At 45.2% G+C, this 14,257-nt stretch overlaps 2 protein-coding genes across 17 annotated transcripts in view; both read left to right on the top strand.

Annotated features, from left to right (window-relative positions):
- Positions 1–7,299, top strand: part of PPFIBP1 (PPFIA binding protein 1) — a 117,753-nt gene extending 110,454 nt beyond the window's left edge. For all 16 annotated transcript variants that reach the window (XM_069807010.1, XM_069807006.1, XM_069807005.1 and 13 more), the window contains 6 exons: positions 552–674; positions 1,500–1,625; positions 2,482–2,670; positions 3,226–3,405; positions 3,764–3,829; positions 4,595–7,299. In XM_069807010.1, coding sequence (XP_069663111.1) covers positions 552–674; positions 1,500–1,625; positions 2,482–2,670; positions 3,226–3,405; positions 3,764–3,829; positions 4,595–4,681 — 771 coding nt within the window. In that variant the 3' untranslated portion in view covers positions 4,682–7,299. The remainder of the gene's footprint in view (positions 1–551; positions 675–1,499; positions 1,626–2,481; positions 2,671–3,225; positions 3,406–3,763; positions 3,830–4,594) is intronic.
- Positions 7,300–7,431: 132 nt separating this feature from the next.
- On the top strand, positions 7,432–11,753 carry REP15 (RAB15 effector protein). Its single transcript, XM_069807011.1, has one exon. The coding sequence runs from the start codon at positions 9,585–9,587 to the stop codon at positions 10,335–10,337; it is 753 nt and encodes a 250-aa protein (XP_069663112.1). The 5' UTR covers positions 7,432–9,584; the 3' UTR covers positions 10,338–11,753.
- The last annotated feature ends 2,504 nt before the right edge of the window (positions 11,754–14,257 follow it).

Raw genomic sequence — 14,257 nt, 5'->3', positions numbered from 1 at the left:
TGACAAGTATTCTAAAAAACATTCAGCGTTTGCTGTTGTGGGAGACCAGCCTGACACAACATTGTATTTTTCTCCTTCCCTCTTTTTTTTCATTCTAGTCATACAGAATGCCTCAATTTTCAGGGTAATTTATTGTTTTCAGCTAAACTTTTAGCTGGACATTTGTGGTACTAAAACTTTTGGCAGGATTAAATGCGAATGCCAGGTGAGTCTGATGCACTGTGTTTGGAAAACTGTCCTGGCTGTAATCAGATCGCTGAGGATGTGTCATCTCACCCTCTCCCCTCCTTGTTATCCCAGGTTTCTTGTACTAAGCTCTGTAGCCTACGTGAAGAACATCACTCAGGAGCTAGTACAGTGCAACATGGGAAGATTTTATTTTGGGACAGGTGGTTTGACGTTAATCATGTATCTCTCATATTAAAATCTTACCCCTTAATGTGTTAGATATGCCCTTTTAAGTCAGGGTCTGAAGCACTCTCCTCCAGTCAGGTGCTGGTTCCACCAATAAGTACATTTGTGTTTATTAACTCCCCCTTCCTCTTTGACAGGATGATTTGCTGTCCTTGAAAGTTGTCAGTGTCCTCCACCACCTCAGTATCAAAAGAGCCATTCAGGTTTTGAGAATAAACAACTTTGAGCCCAACTGTCTGCGCAGGAGGCCATCTGATGAGGTACTGCTTTAAGATGAAGCTGTGAAGAGGAATCCTCTGGGGTTTTTGCCCTGGTGTTTCTGATTAATCCTGCTCTGCTATCTGCTCCTGTCTCTTCCTTCCTATTTCATTCTGTTTCATTTTCGGTTTCCTTTTTCTCATATTGTTCTTCCGGTCTCATGCTCTGCTATCACTACCTGGAACACTGCTTTCTTTCCTCCACCTGCCATGGCCCCAGACTCATGTCCCCTTTGCCAAGTCTCCTGCTTATCTTCCTAGCCAACAGCTGGCTGTTTTGGCCTAGTCTCTGATGTGCTGTCTGGAACTTAAATCATCTTGAACTCAGTGCACTGTTGCTGTGAGTCTTGTGTAACTCTCTGGAAAATTGATGGCTGTGTCAAGATTTTCTGTGTGAAAGGAGTTTGGCCCTGTTACCAGACAGGAGACTGCCATCAGTTTGTTTTGGAAGCAGCATATGCTGGATAGAGCAATGGATGATGAAGCAACCCATACTTTTGGATTTAGATTCACGATGCATACCTGCAAGAAAAGCACAGTGGCTCATGGAGCTAGCTAAATTTTCAGTTCTACTTGTAGAAATTGCAAGTAGTCCTAGTGCACAGCAGGATAATCAAATGATGTGAAGCATAATACAGACCCGCCCACTGTCCAGACCCATCTCCACATTGGTATTGCTGCAAGGTAGCAATCCAAAAAAGAGCTTTTTCTCAAGTGCAAAGTGGGCTTGCATTCATTAAGGGCAGGAGAGGTTTGTTTCAGTAAAGACTGGGGCTGGCACAGCTGCGTTGGGAAGTCTCCTTAACTGCCTATTCCTCCTGTTCGCAGAATAATGTCACACCTTCTGAGGTCACCCAGTGGACCAATCATCGTGTGATGGAGTGGTTACGCTCCGTTGATCTGGCAGAGTATGCACCTAACCTGCGGGGGAGCGGTGTGCATGGGGGACTGATGGTAAGGTTTTAGGCTGGCTTGTTCCATTTTCCTAAAAAAAATATGGCTGAGAGTCGCTCGAGCAAAGTTCTGGCATTATCTTTGCTGCACACACCTTATCTTCTAATTCTGCTTAATAAGAAGTCGCTATTAAAATTTATTACCCTACAGTTCAAAGGACATGAATGTCAGGCAGCATTAGTGTGGGTAGCAATGGGTTTGATTACCTGTATTCCCCGCACAATTTAATTTAGGTATGGCATTTTCCACCCTCTGTCCTACAATGCTGTACGCTGCTATCATGCTGTTAAACAGCCACTGTCTTCCTTTCTAGACCTGGATATGTTTTTATTTTGTGAGGAAGGCCTGTTACTTTTGTAAAATTTGTGATTTCAATGTCAAAGCAGGATTGTTTTTAATTGCTCTAGCATCAGATACTCCAGACAAGGGACTTACACTTGTAGAAGTTTGTTGTGGTGATTAAGAGGTATCTCGCTGCTGCAAACATTTTATGTCTGTTTATTTTCCATCATTCCTCTGGCTACGTTTTCCAGAATTAAAGAGGATGTGGGTAAACATTTTGTGGCAGCTTCACACATTACATGAGTTAAGGGTGGATTTATCTGTTCCTTTCTTCTTACCTGCCAATTCGTTTCTGTTTATAACTCAAGAAGGAAAGCCTGAAGGTAGCATTTTATGAATCCTTTAACTAGGTAACTCTCTTTTCTCCCTCTTTGTTGTATGTTTCCTCTCAAAAACCAACAAAAACCCCAAAGCAACCCTAGGAAGTGACCAAGATAGATGTGCCTGTTGATGTCCTTGAGACCTCATCAGACAGTACTGGCTTCAGCTGGGTTCTCTGTGATTTGATTAATAGGTTTTAGAGCCTCGTTTCAATGTAGAAACCATGGCACAGCTGCTGAACATCCCACCAAACAAGACGCTACTGAGACGGCACTTGGCGACTCATTTCAACCTCCTCATTGGGCAGGAGGCCCAGCAGCAGAAGCGCGAAGCCATGGAGTCCCCAGACTATGTCCTCTTAACAGCAACAGCCAAAGTAAAGGTAGGTCACTTGTTCTGAGTCAGTGCATGAGCTTCCAGGCAGACATTTCGATCTCCAGTGTGCTGGTTTTATCCATGTTTGGAGGGCAGTTCAGTAAGGTCTGAGAAAAGGGGATGGCTGCTAATGAAAGAAGCATGAGAGCAGGACTCAGCAGACCTGGGTTTGACACTTGGGTCTACCATGAACATACCACACCTCAGCCTCTCAAATGCACGGACAAGAGGTAGCAGTCTTGTGTGTCATCCTTCTGTCTGTACTATAAAATGTTTGGGAGGGAGACTGTCTCTTACTGTTCATATGCTCATGGTTTAATGTAGTGGGATTCTGATTTTATTTGGGATCCTTTAAATGGTGTTGTCTTAACAATGGTAGAATGAGGGCACACATCTTGTTCTTTCAGATGCAATTATCATGAAATACAGCTATTCAGAAGATCTTTGTTAAGGAGAGAAGTGGGGTTTTGACCCTTTATCATTGAAACACCAGTGCAAGAGTGAGAGATCTGTTAATCCTTTGCTGATTCTCTTTCTTGTAAATTTTCTCCTCACTCGTAAGCCAAAGAAACTTGCCTTCAGCAATTTTGGGAGCCTGAGGAAGAAGAAGCAAGATGATGTGGAAGAGTATGTGTGTCCTATGGAGCTGGGGCGGGCATCTGGAAGTGGGTCGAAGAAGGGTTTTAAGCCCGGCCTGGATATCCGAGTATATGATGATGATGATTTGGACAGGCTGGAGCAGGTAAGCCAGTTCTAGCAGTTTGGAGTCCTTGACTGTGCTGTCAGGTTCGATGGAAAACCTTCCTTTTTCCAGGGAAGCCTTCATTTTGCTTTGGCCTGTGAAGGTCCTGCCTTCTTGCAGTCACATAGCATTACTAACAAAAGTGTCTCTTGGCCCAAGGAGGTTCAAGCTGTGAATGCAGTGCCTTTAGGACCTACTCTGGCATAACTGTCCTCTCCCAACAGGGCACGCTCCTCCCTTGCTCTGACCACGTCAGGTGTAATCAAGCAGTTACTTATGTGCTGCATTTAATTGCCACTCTGTTGTGGCTTACAATGAATTTATTATTGATTCATTATTCATTATCTGTCTTTTGTAGATGGAAGATTCAGAAGGGACAGTGAGGCAAATAGGAGCATTTTCTGAAGGCATCAACAACTTGACAGTAAGGCTTAAAAGTGGGGTCTGTGGAATAAGATCTCTATTTATGTAAGATGGGTATAAAACCCTTGGCAGTTGCTAGTATTAAACAGTGATGCTATTTAATACAAATACACTAAGTACAACTTTCGTTTGCTATTACTGGCTCTGTCAAACAGCTGAGGTTTGTAGTTTTGGGGGCAATTGCTTTGATCGATTTCAGTGCATAGCGGGACCTAGTCTTTGGATAGAGCGAAGCGCCACCGGTCTCTGAGGGCTAGAGCATATAAAATACTGTGCAAATTGTGGGTAACAGCGAAGCCTCATCAGAACTAGGCGTCCACTGAGGTCCTTTGGTTTTTGTACAGGACAGAGGGGAAAAGAAAAATCAGCGGTTCAGGAAGATGCCCGCCCATCCTGGCGCAGAGGTTGCCCCAGCTGGGAGTGGTGGCCAGCGGTCACCAGCGATTCCTCGCTGGCTCCGCACCCTCCAGGGGGGCCGAGCGTGGGGCACCCGGCTCCAGGCCGGGGGCTTGCCCTTGGGCGGCGAGTTGCCAGCTGAGGGTTGTGGCACATTTTGTGGGTGGAAGCTCAGCCCCAGCCCGTGCTCCCCGAGCCGTTTGGGCCAGCGGACAGCAGTGAGCTCGTTTTCCACAGCATGGGTGAAAAACGTCCTCAGCAGAACAACGTGGTGGCTGCAGGGCCAATGGCGGTGTGCCTGGACCATCACAGCTGCCTGATTTTAGTTGTGAGGGCCTGAACCTTGACTCTTCCCTCCTTTCCTTTCTAGCACATGCTGAAAGAAGATGAAATGTTTAAAGACTTTGCAACTCGCTCTCCTAGCACCAGTATAACAGATGAGGACTCCAACGTGTGACAGTCACCACCAGGCGCTGACAAAGGCTCATTTTCCTATGTACAAGAAACGTCATCATTATACATGACGGGCAGCAGATCATGTACATTACATTGCTCTTGCTTCTGTTTGTTAGAAGTAACATTGGGGGGTGGAGAATTTTTAGAAAAAAAAGGAGAAAAAAAAAAGGTGCCTACTCCAAAGTTGCCATAAGAAACACCCAGACACTGGTGAATGGTAATTGTTTTTACTATATTTAATGTACAAACTGGTGATACGTTTCTGAGTGTTGCATTTAAATTTACGTGGTATGATAGTGCTCCTTTTGCTTATTCACAGCCTCAGATAATCATTTATACTGTTTCAAAAGAACAGATGATGTTAGGTAGAAGTATTGCATCTGTAGATATCGTGCATCACCTTTCTCTAGACTCTCAGCTGAAAAAAGATGCGACTGCTCTTTTTCAAGTGCATTTGTTCGGCACAGATACCAGTTCTGCCCTTCCTACGGTATCCAGTGTAGGATTTTAGTCATCCATGCCTTGCATAAACTCCCCAGTAGCTCTTGACTGTTGCTCTTTTATACTGTTTTATTTAAAAAAAAAAAAAAAAAGAAAAAGAAAAAAGAAGTATATGAAGTACATATAAAAGCAAAAATTTAAATTTTGTGAGATAAAATGATGGAAGGTTTGAGGTGTGGGGGAAGGGGAGAGGGTTGTAAAAAAAATTATGCCAGTTTGCATACCAGCTGGTTACTGGAAAAGGCAGGCTGACCTTTGGAACTGTTTGCTTTCGTGCTTTTTACAAAGTGCACAGTTTAATGATCTTCCATTTGGGATGAAACAATTATAAAGCATGTTTCTTCTAGCAGTGACTTGCACGGAAACTGCACATTTTAAAATGTCTTCTTTCTTGTTCCCAGCAGCAGTAGTTATAGCATTCAAACAAGGTTATTAACACTTCTGTGATTTAAAAAATTTCCTTAAAGTTGAGAGTACTCCCTGCATATGGAAGGGATATTTCTGTGCTGTGACTGATGTAAAGATGGTGTAGTTGCAAAAAAAATAAAGTTATATAGAGAAATGTATAGGAAATATATTATTTCATAATATTAAACCTAAGGTGGGACTTTTCCTCCAAAATTCAAGTATCAAACATGTTGCTCATCATTTTACTTTCTTAAAGCACAGCTCCTCTGCTTTTGAAGATCATCAGATTTTAAAAATCCTAACTAGCCAGTGGAAACCTTTTGTCAGACTTTCGGTATTGCAAGGTGTACTAGCCGAATGCAAACAAAAAAAAGTAACTCTGTTTATTACAGTGGTCATTCGTATGGTGTTGAACGTTGCATGTATTTTAGCACAATGGCATGAAGCTTCTTTGCTTTGTAAAGGCAAAAAAAGTACAGCTGGAATTGTTCCTTGTGGTGGTGTGTTGCTTCACCAAGTGTTTGTCACTCGTTTCATTGCTCTCCTTGCTGGAAGTGAGACCGTTTTGAACACATTGCTGGCATGGTGCAAGGGATGGTAGATTTGCATTGACTTTGTGGGTATTTCTGAAACACTATTAACAAAGCTAGGAAAGGAAGAAAGGTTCTTTCAGGGTCTTCCAGGGAGCTCCCATCAGATGTTGGGGTAGATTGGAGACATATTCCAGCATTATATTATTGTAACCTGATAAGCTATTACCAGCCTGGTTCTTTGAAGGATGTGCAGTGTAGACTATTATTTATGTACCAAGATGAAAAATATGATGTGGACTGGTTGTGTTACACATAACATGAAGCTCTGCCATTTTCTCTTTGGTAACTGGAGCCAGGCAAACAATCCATAACGTGTGGTTTGCGCTGCTTACCATTTTGTCTACAAACAGATCACAACTGGTGCTTTATTCAATATTCCTGACTAATTCCTGTCTGCAAATAATTTGCTTTCTGTCGTTTCTTCCTCTGCAGTCTTGGGGGTGTTTGAGCTATTTTATTTGGGCAGAAATACTACATTGTATAATGCCTGCTTGTCAGCTTTAGGGTGCAGATGCTTGGGATGTGAATTCAGGGCTTGCTTTCTGTGAATACTCTGCAATACAGTTATTATTTACACGTAGGTTGAGCTTAAGGCCCTGCTCTCCCAAATACTGCAGAAGTACTGGGAAGATGTGGTGCAGGCTTCTGAGCAAAATTATTCCTCCAGATTAGCTCTCACTAGGTGCTGGCTAGTGAACATGATGGGATATTCACAGGGGGAAGAAAGGAGGGCTAGTGATACAATATTATGTGCTGAAATAGGCACAAAAAAATACTCTCCGATTTCTCTTCAGGCCAGTGCTATTAGCAAGCATATCAACAATGGCAGATGATGGTTTATTTAAGTCCGGTGTAAGTAGCATTGTGCTCCAAACAACCCTTTCCTGCATTCAGTGGTTGGAAGCCAGGTCATCCCCTCGAAGCTGCTTATCATCTGAACCTTGGTTATTTTATGGGGGTGGGATATGAAAGTAAGTGATAAAGTCAGGAAGTTCATGAGCATAGGTGCACACAATTGATACCGTTGGGGTATTTTATTTTGTGCGTGTTTGAAGAGGGCAACTTAACTACTGTGTATTGCCATGTAAAATCCAATAAAGTCTGTGGAAAATGCCAAGTGTTTCTGGAAGCTGGTTCTTTTTTAATTTATCCTCTTTCTTCCTTTTTATTTTCCTAGGAATCTCATTTTGTTCTATTTAAAAGGCAAAGGAGGGAGAATTCTTTGTGGACTCATTAATTTGTTTGTCGATAGTGCCTGCAGAAGGACTCGGGTAACAGCTAAGAAATCAACTACCCCAAGTCTTTTTACATATTTCTGGGATCCAGATTTGAACCATCTTGGGTTGTTTGGTATGGTGTGATGAGAAAGCACTTCCCCATTGCTCGGTGTGTGCTCTTCAGGGAGTCCTCGCAGGGTGCTGAAGGAAGGACCAGCTCTGGCCCTTCTTGCTGTGCAGGGCAGTGGTCTCTCTGGTCCCAGGTGTCATTCCCCTCCCCGTGCCCTTGCAGCCCTCAGCAGTTGTAGGAGGTCCGGCTACTTTGCCAGCAGGAGTTGAGCTTCCCCAAACTGCATTTTGTTGCTGGGGTGCAGGTACAAATGATGATCAGTGTTTTGCCTGGCGTAGCCCAGGTAAGGGACCAGAAAATGCAGAACCCCTATTGTGACCTTCATTTCTGTGGTTTTGTTCATCAGCTCAGCATTTCAGTGGGAACGCTGAGGATAAGCACCTTGAAACCTAGAGTATGATAAACTTCTGTTGTCTGTTTATTTACAGTGATGAGGAAAAGATAGATGTGTATTGATCAAGAGCCTATGGAGATTAAACCCAGCTTTTTTCAGTTTGCTTAAATTACATGTATGCTTAGAAATGGAGAAGTAATCCAGAATAACTTCTGGAATGACTCTTCTGATTCCCATCCACCAGGTATTGTTGCATCCTGGCTTTCCCTTCAGGGGAGAAGTTGCACTTACCCTACCTGCATGCTTTTTATATCTTGCACCACTTTGTTGTTTACGAATGTTTAGTGCATACTTTATGCTTCACTTTAGTATTTTGGCATTTTCATTTGCAGCAAGAGCTTTTCCTACTGAGCCTCTTTATCCACAGTTGGGAGGAAGAAGATGGTGCTCTTTGAGGCAGCTAAGAAGCAAAATCATCTGAGTTACCAGTAGATTTGGAGCAGTCGTCAGCAAGGAGAGAGTATTAGGTGCTGGGGAACCCTTGAATAGAAAGGAAATTAGGGTTACAGTGAGAGAGAACAGGAGAAGCAGCAGCGTGCTCCCTCATCATAGCTGTGAGAAGGTCCTGAAGGAACGGAGATGGGCCCATGACACATTTGAAGACCTGTGGAAGAAGACACGTAATATGTAGGCCATGATCTGTTCCTTAGAGAGAGGGACCCAAGGGCAGCAGTGGGACTGACCAGCCTGTGCACCTGAGAAGGTGTTTCTCTGGGTTGGCAGGAGTACAAGAACAGCTGTAGACAGAAGGAAAGAGATATCAAATGATGTTTCGAGCAATGAGAGTAAAGAGGGCAGAGAAAGACATATCCTCGATGCTTTTTTCACTCATTCAGAATGAAGGGGAGGAGGAAGAGCAGCTTTCAGCAGGACAGAGCCTGTTTCTTAAGAATGGGGGTGGGATCCCAGGCCAATGAAGAGACTGTAGCGGTGCATTTTGGCACCAGCAACATCCAGAGCTGAACGGGGCTGGCTTCTGCTGTAGTGGTAATACATGTTCCCGCTTTCACAGCTAGGGAGACGGGATTTTGTGAGATTAGGAAGCTTGTTTATTTGTAGCTGTGTTTGATGGTTGTGGATGGTGGTGCGTTGACTGTCCGAGCTTCCCTGAGACAACCCAGTTACAAGCAGCAACAGCACAAGCTTCTCCGTCGAGCCAGAAGTCCAACTGATTCCGTGTGCATTGCCGTGGCACAACTAATGCCACTGACAGCAGCAGCAGCACCCTTCTCTGGGTGATTAAAAGAAAAAGGTGGTTTCATCTCCAGGAAACACCCAGCGCCAATCAAATGGCTTCTCTGTAATAGTCCTAGAAAGGAGATCAAAGGAGATAAGATCAGACTGGAATGAGATAGCATCAGCTAAAGCAATGGTGCCAGAATTAACAATAAGGAAAACAAGCCCAGATGAATTCAGTAGGTGTGAAAGTTACTGGGCCTGTTGCGCTGGTTGCTGCTCAGTCAGCTGTGGAGAAACACACCCAGGAGAAAGCCGTCTGCCCTGCCGGACGGCAGCTTGCTCCAAGAGCTCATCTCTACTGCTGCCATGACCTTCATCTGGAAGGCAACAGGTAACCATGTGCATGTTTAATAGGTCTGGCTGAGCCCAGCACCTACAAAGCCTTCGCTGGAAAAGGAAGGGACTTCCCCGAGGCAGTCTGCATGTGGAAACGACCTCCTCCTGCACAGAAAATGGGCCAGAAGGTCTCACACGAGGATGACCAAGAGAACAAGGCTCAAACTCTGGTCATCTGCGAAGTCTTCAGCCAAGGTGTGGTCCATGCATCTCAAAGGCTGAAGGACTATCTTGGGTTTGTGGATCCTCAGAGCAAATTCCAGCCAGCCACAAACACACTGAGCGAGATCTTTTTGGTCAACTTCATCAGCTTCTGCGTGGAAAAGGGAGTGGAGGAACGTATCGCGACCAGCAAAATGACCAAGCAGCAGTCCTCCCTGTTCGGGGTGGACTGGGTTTGGACTCTGTCTGGGGCTGACAAGCAAATCAAGCTCCAGATCGCTGTGCAGGCTTTACAGCTGGCTGAGCTCTCCTGCAGCGACGGCGGCCCCGCTGAGGCGGTGGAGGACTGCTGCCGGGAAGCCGTGCTGGCAGACGAGTGCTTCCAAAACAGGAGCAGGTTTGAGAAGCTGGCGGAGTTCTGCCGCTTGGTGGGACGGGACTGCCTGGGCTTGTTCATCATGTTCGGTGTGCCAGGGAAGCCCAAGGCCATCCGAGGAGTCATGCTAGACAGCATTGCCAAGGAGGAGCAAAAATGCTGCCTGTTGGGCAGGGATGCGCTACAGCAATTTGTCACCAGTACTGACAGCTTCCTGCCCACAAAAGACATGCTGGAAAACTGCCTCGGTGCAAAAAATGGACCGAAAGAGGTGGGCAATGTGTACATAAACTTTCTGTAAGCCACTGGTTAACAGCAGTGGCTCTCTGCATGCCAGCACCAGAGGCTGCGTGGGGCTCAGCTCTGCCTCTCTCGCTTTTCTTGCATGCCGTTCCCTCCACCCCCTTATTTCCCACCTTCCCCTCCACCCATCACATTCCCTTAGCTCCTGCAGAAGCCAGGCTGAGTCAGTCTCTCCAGGTTTTAAAACAACAGGATGTACCTGCCAGAAAAATGTGTTTATAGAAGGCATGTCATTTTTCCAGAACATTTTGTTCGCCAGACATTAAGTCTTGGCCAGAGCTGATGAAAGCTTTGTCACCCTGAGCCTTTGGGGAGGCCATGGTAGATTTGACTCACAGCCTTTGTTTACTGTGTGGCAGATTTTTTTTTCTGCAGTAGGAGGTTGAGTCTGTAATAAAGAAAATGTACTGGTGCTGGTCAGAAGATTTGCACTAGCGTGAAGGACAGTACTAAGGCTTAAAAACGCTGGTTTGGAGGAGTGAGCTGGTTCCCAACTAAGAGGAAAAGCGCTTCCCCGTGATAGAAATGGGCTATATGAGAAACCTATTAATTACATGCTCCTTAAAAGTAGATCAGTGCCAGGCTACGGAGGGCCTTGGAGCTGTGCCCAAAAGGCAGGGGTAGGGTTGGTCCCAGCTGCAAAGCCTGTTGTTGCTGAGTGGCTGTCTCAGGTCATTGTGTGGCAAAAGGTAGTGGCAGGTGTTAAAGAAAACTTGGGGGGAAAATCAACCAAGGAGACAAAAACCTGGCACTGGAGATGCTGGTGGGTTTGTGCTTTTCATGGCAGCCGGGGCAGCTCCTGACCACTGGTAGCAGAGAGCAAAAGTCTGGAGGAGGCAGAATTATTTAATTTTGAATTTGCTTTCAGTAGCTTAGCAGCTGATTGCGTTTATGGACTAATTTATTTCATTTCCGCCAGCTTTCAGTGGACAAAGTCAGACTTTTGGGTTGCACAATTGTTATTACTTGCTTTCAGCCACTGTTAACCAGTGAAAGAAGACCTGATCAGTTTTCAAACTGGTAAACTCACTTTTTGTTCATAGCTATCATCAGAATAGTTCTGTCAGTGCAAACCTGCTCTACCTGTAGTTTTCTTGTAATTTTATTCACTTTATTTAACAGAATAAAAATAATTTCAAAAGCTCATGCATATTTTACTATTTATTATTTATTTATTTGAGTTATAAGATGGGGCAGCTGCAACAGCTGAGAAATAAAGGCTGTTCTTTACACAGCCATTGAAAAAGGACATAAAGAAGCTGCAGCATCAGTGCCAGAATTGTTCGCAGCTTTTCCATGGCATAGGCATGGAGGCTGAAAGGTGAACTGAAATAAAAACATACAGAGAACTGTGACATTTTTGCCGAATCACAAATGTAGATGGGTATGGAGAAGGGAGGCCTTTTAGTTTTGAAATAGTTCATTGAGATACAGTTGTTTTTAAAGAGCTAGTGTCATTGTATTTTTTTGTGGGTAGCAGGGGTTTGAGGGGATAGTTCTGGCGGTTTACATAGAAAATACACACAGCTATGGCGATAGTGCAGAGCATGAGGACTCTACAACTGTTCGGGAAGGTTGGTTTTTTTTTTTTTTTTTTTCCCCTGTTTAAAGTTACAGCATAACCAATACTGCAGCAGGATTGATTGGTTTATAAAAGATCAGCAGAAAAGCTTTAATTTTGCATTAAATTGGTATCTTATAACTAGTGTGTGTCTCTTAAGCTATTCAGGTCTGTAGGAATGCTGTCTCTGAAAACTGGTTGGGCTTTCTCCTTTGGATGTTATGCATGCTTTTTCAGTGTTGGAAAGGGGAAAATCAAAATGTCTTGACTATATGGAGTTGGAACTATGGAAGTTACACATTGGGGCAGTTGCCAGTTTGATTTGTGTTCTCCAGAGTGGCTCTGGTACCTCAGAGATGTCACGCAGGCTTGGTGTTTATTCTGGGAGCCAGGGTATATCGCCCAGGCTGCGCCGGACTCTGCCTGTGAGTTTAGCTCAGGAGCCCCGGCCCTCAGCAACGGTGGGAACTGGCCAAGGCTTTGTGCTAGGGCTAGTAATGGTGCAGATGCACAACAAAGTATTTAGCAATGTAAATTTGACCATGTTCATTTATTCAGCCAAGCTGGAGTCTCAGCTCAGGTGACTCACAGCCATACCACAACCTTCTGTAACTCCACATACTGATTTACCAGGTAAGGTGCTGACCGCAGACAGTTTAATCCCATGGTAATTAAGGTTAGTAAAAGCAAAGTGAAGAGGTTGGGTTGGTTGGTTGGGTTTTTTTTTTTGCTTTGGACACCATTTGCTAATGTATACGTTATTACAATTTGTACAGTTTATAGTGTAGTTGAGCTCGAGAGCTCACGGAAGCATAGCTCGGTGAAGAAAGGCTCTCAGAAGAGGAAACATGCAGCACAGCTGCTGTTGGCTGGTTTGCTTAGCCAGGTAGGTCTTCCTAACAAGAAAAAAAAGGCACAATACCTTACCCCACCCTTTTTAAAGAAACTTTAATGTAAGAAGCATTAGCTTATCACAGGATACAGGTATCCACCACCCTTTTTAAAGAAACTTTAATGTAAGAAGCATTAGCTTATCACAGGATACAGGTATCCACCCCACCTGGGTCCACCAGGTGCTTCTGACTTAAGCAGAGATGACCTGGGCCAGTCCTTAATTACTCCAGGCAGGTGTCTGGCATCACCCCCCACCATTTCTGCTCCCCTGTTGCAGAAGTGGCAGCATGGTCTGTGTACCCCAAGCTGTATGCTACATAGACACTGCCTGGCAGGGGCCTTCATCTATGGCTGTCCCATCCCTCAGCCACCCCGTGACCCCTCTCCTGCCCTTCCTCCCTGGGTGATCCATCACCAATGCACCCCCTCTTTCTTTTCTGTCTCCCACTCCCTGCTCTACAGACATTTCCCTTCCACTGCTGCAAGGACTCTTGTTCTATGGTTAGCTCAACACGGGATGCTGCTTGATAGCATCCACCACAAGCGACCAGTTGCAACAGAGATGATTTGATTAGACGCCATGTACTTGCAGGAATTTGCTGCAACTAGCTGCCTGTGTATGCTCTTAACGCGCATTGCTGGGAGCCAGGCTTAGGCCAGAGGAGAACAGCCTGATGCAGGTATCTTGTGTTTGATGCGCTGGGAATGCTGCATGCTGACTGTGGTAGATCTGTTTAAAAACAGGGCCCTGTTCTGTTAATTCAAACTGCGGAGTGGGGTGGCAGGCAGGGCACGATCCCCAGAGGCATTAAGCAAAAGCTACTGCTCACCTGTTAGGCTGTTCAAGCAAGAAAAGATCCCTGCTGCTCCAATCCTGTCCTGCTCTTCCCCCACTCACACCCGACACATGTGTCTAAGAAGTTAACAAACGCAAGGGAGAGCCTGGCTGCTGCAGGATCAAGAAGAGAAAAGCTCAGGAACAATATGAGGCTCCTTCCTGTAAACCAAGTTATTTTTATCAGAAACTTTTGGAGAACACTATTAAACCCCTAAGGCAGTATGTACTTCCTCACCTGTCATACAGTGCCTTGAAAGATTAAAGCAGAGCCCCCCCAGTCATACAGGCAGCTGGGAAGCAGGACAGGTGAGGACTTGCTTTGGGCAAGCAGCCAGTTCACCACATGCAGCCCAGAACCAAGATCTGCTCACAGCGCTGGCCCCTGTGGCTGGGACAGGGCCAACACCAGCACAGACCAGCAGACGCACAGCTGGGACTGCTGCAGCACCCCAAGAAGCACAGGCTCAAGACCCAGCTACGAGAGTGAGATAGATTAAGGACCAGCTCACATCTCACCTCCTTCCTGCCATATGCAAGCACACCTTTGCTATTTGTGGCATGGGGATACCTGCCTTTGCACAGCGGTAAGTAAGTGGAGGCGACCTTCCTCTGGTAAAGCTGAAGC

The sequence above is a fragment of the Haliaeetus albicilla genome, chromosome 19 (genome assembly GCF_947461875.1).
Source record: "Haliaeetus albicilla chromosome 19, bHalAlb1.1, whole genome shotgun sequence".
Taxonomy (NCBI): Eukaryota; Metazoa; Chordata; class Aves; order Accipitriformes; family Accipitridae; genus Haliaeetus; species Haliaeetus albicilla.
Note: the sequence above shows the minus strand (reverse complement) of the source record. Positions and strands in the feature narration are given on the sequence as shown.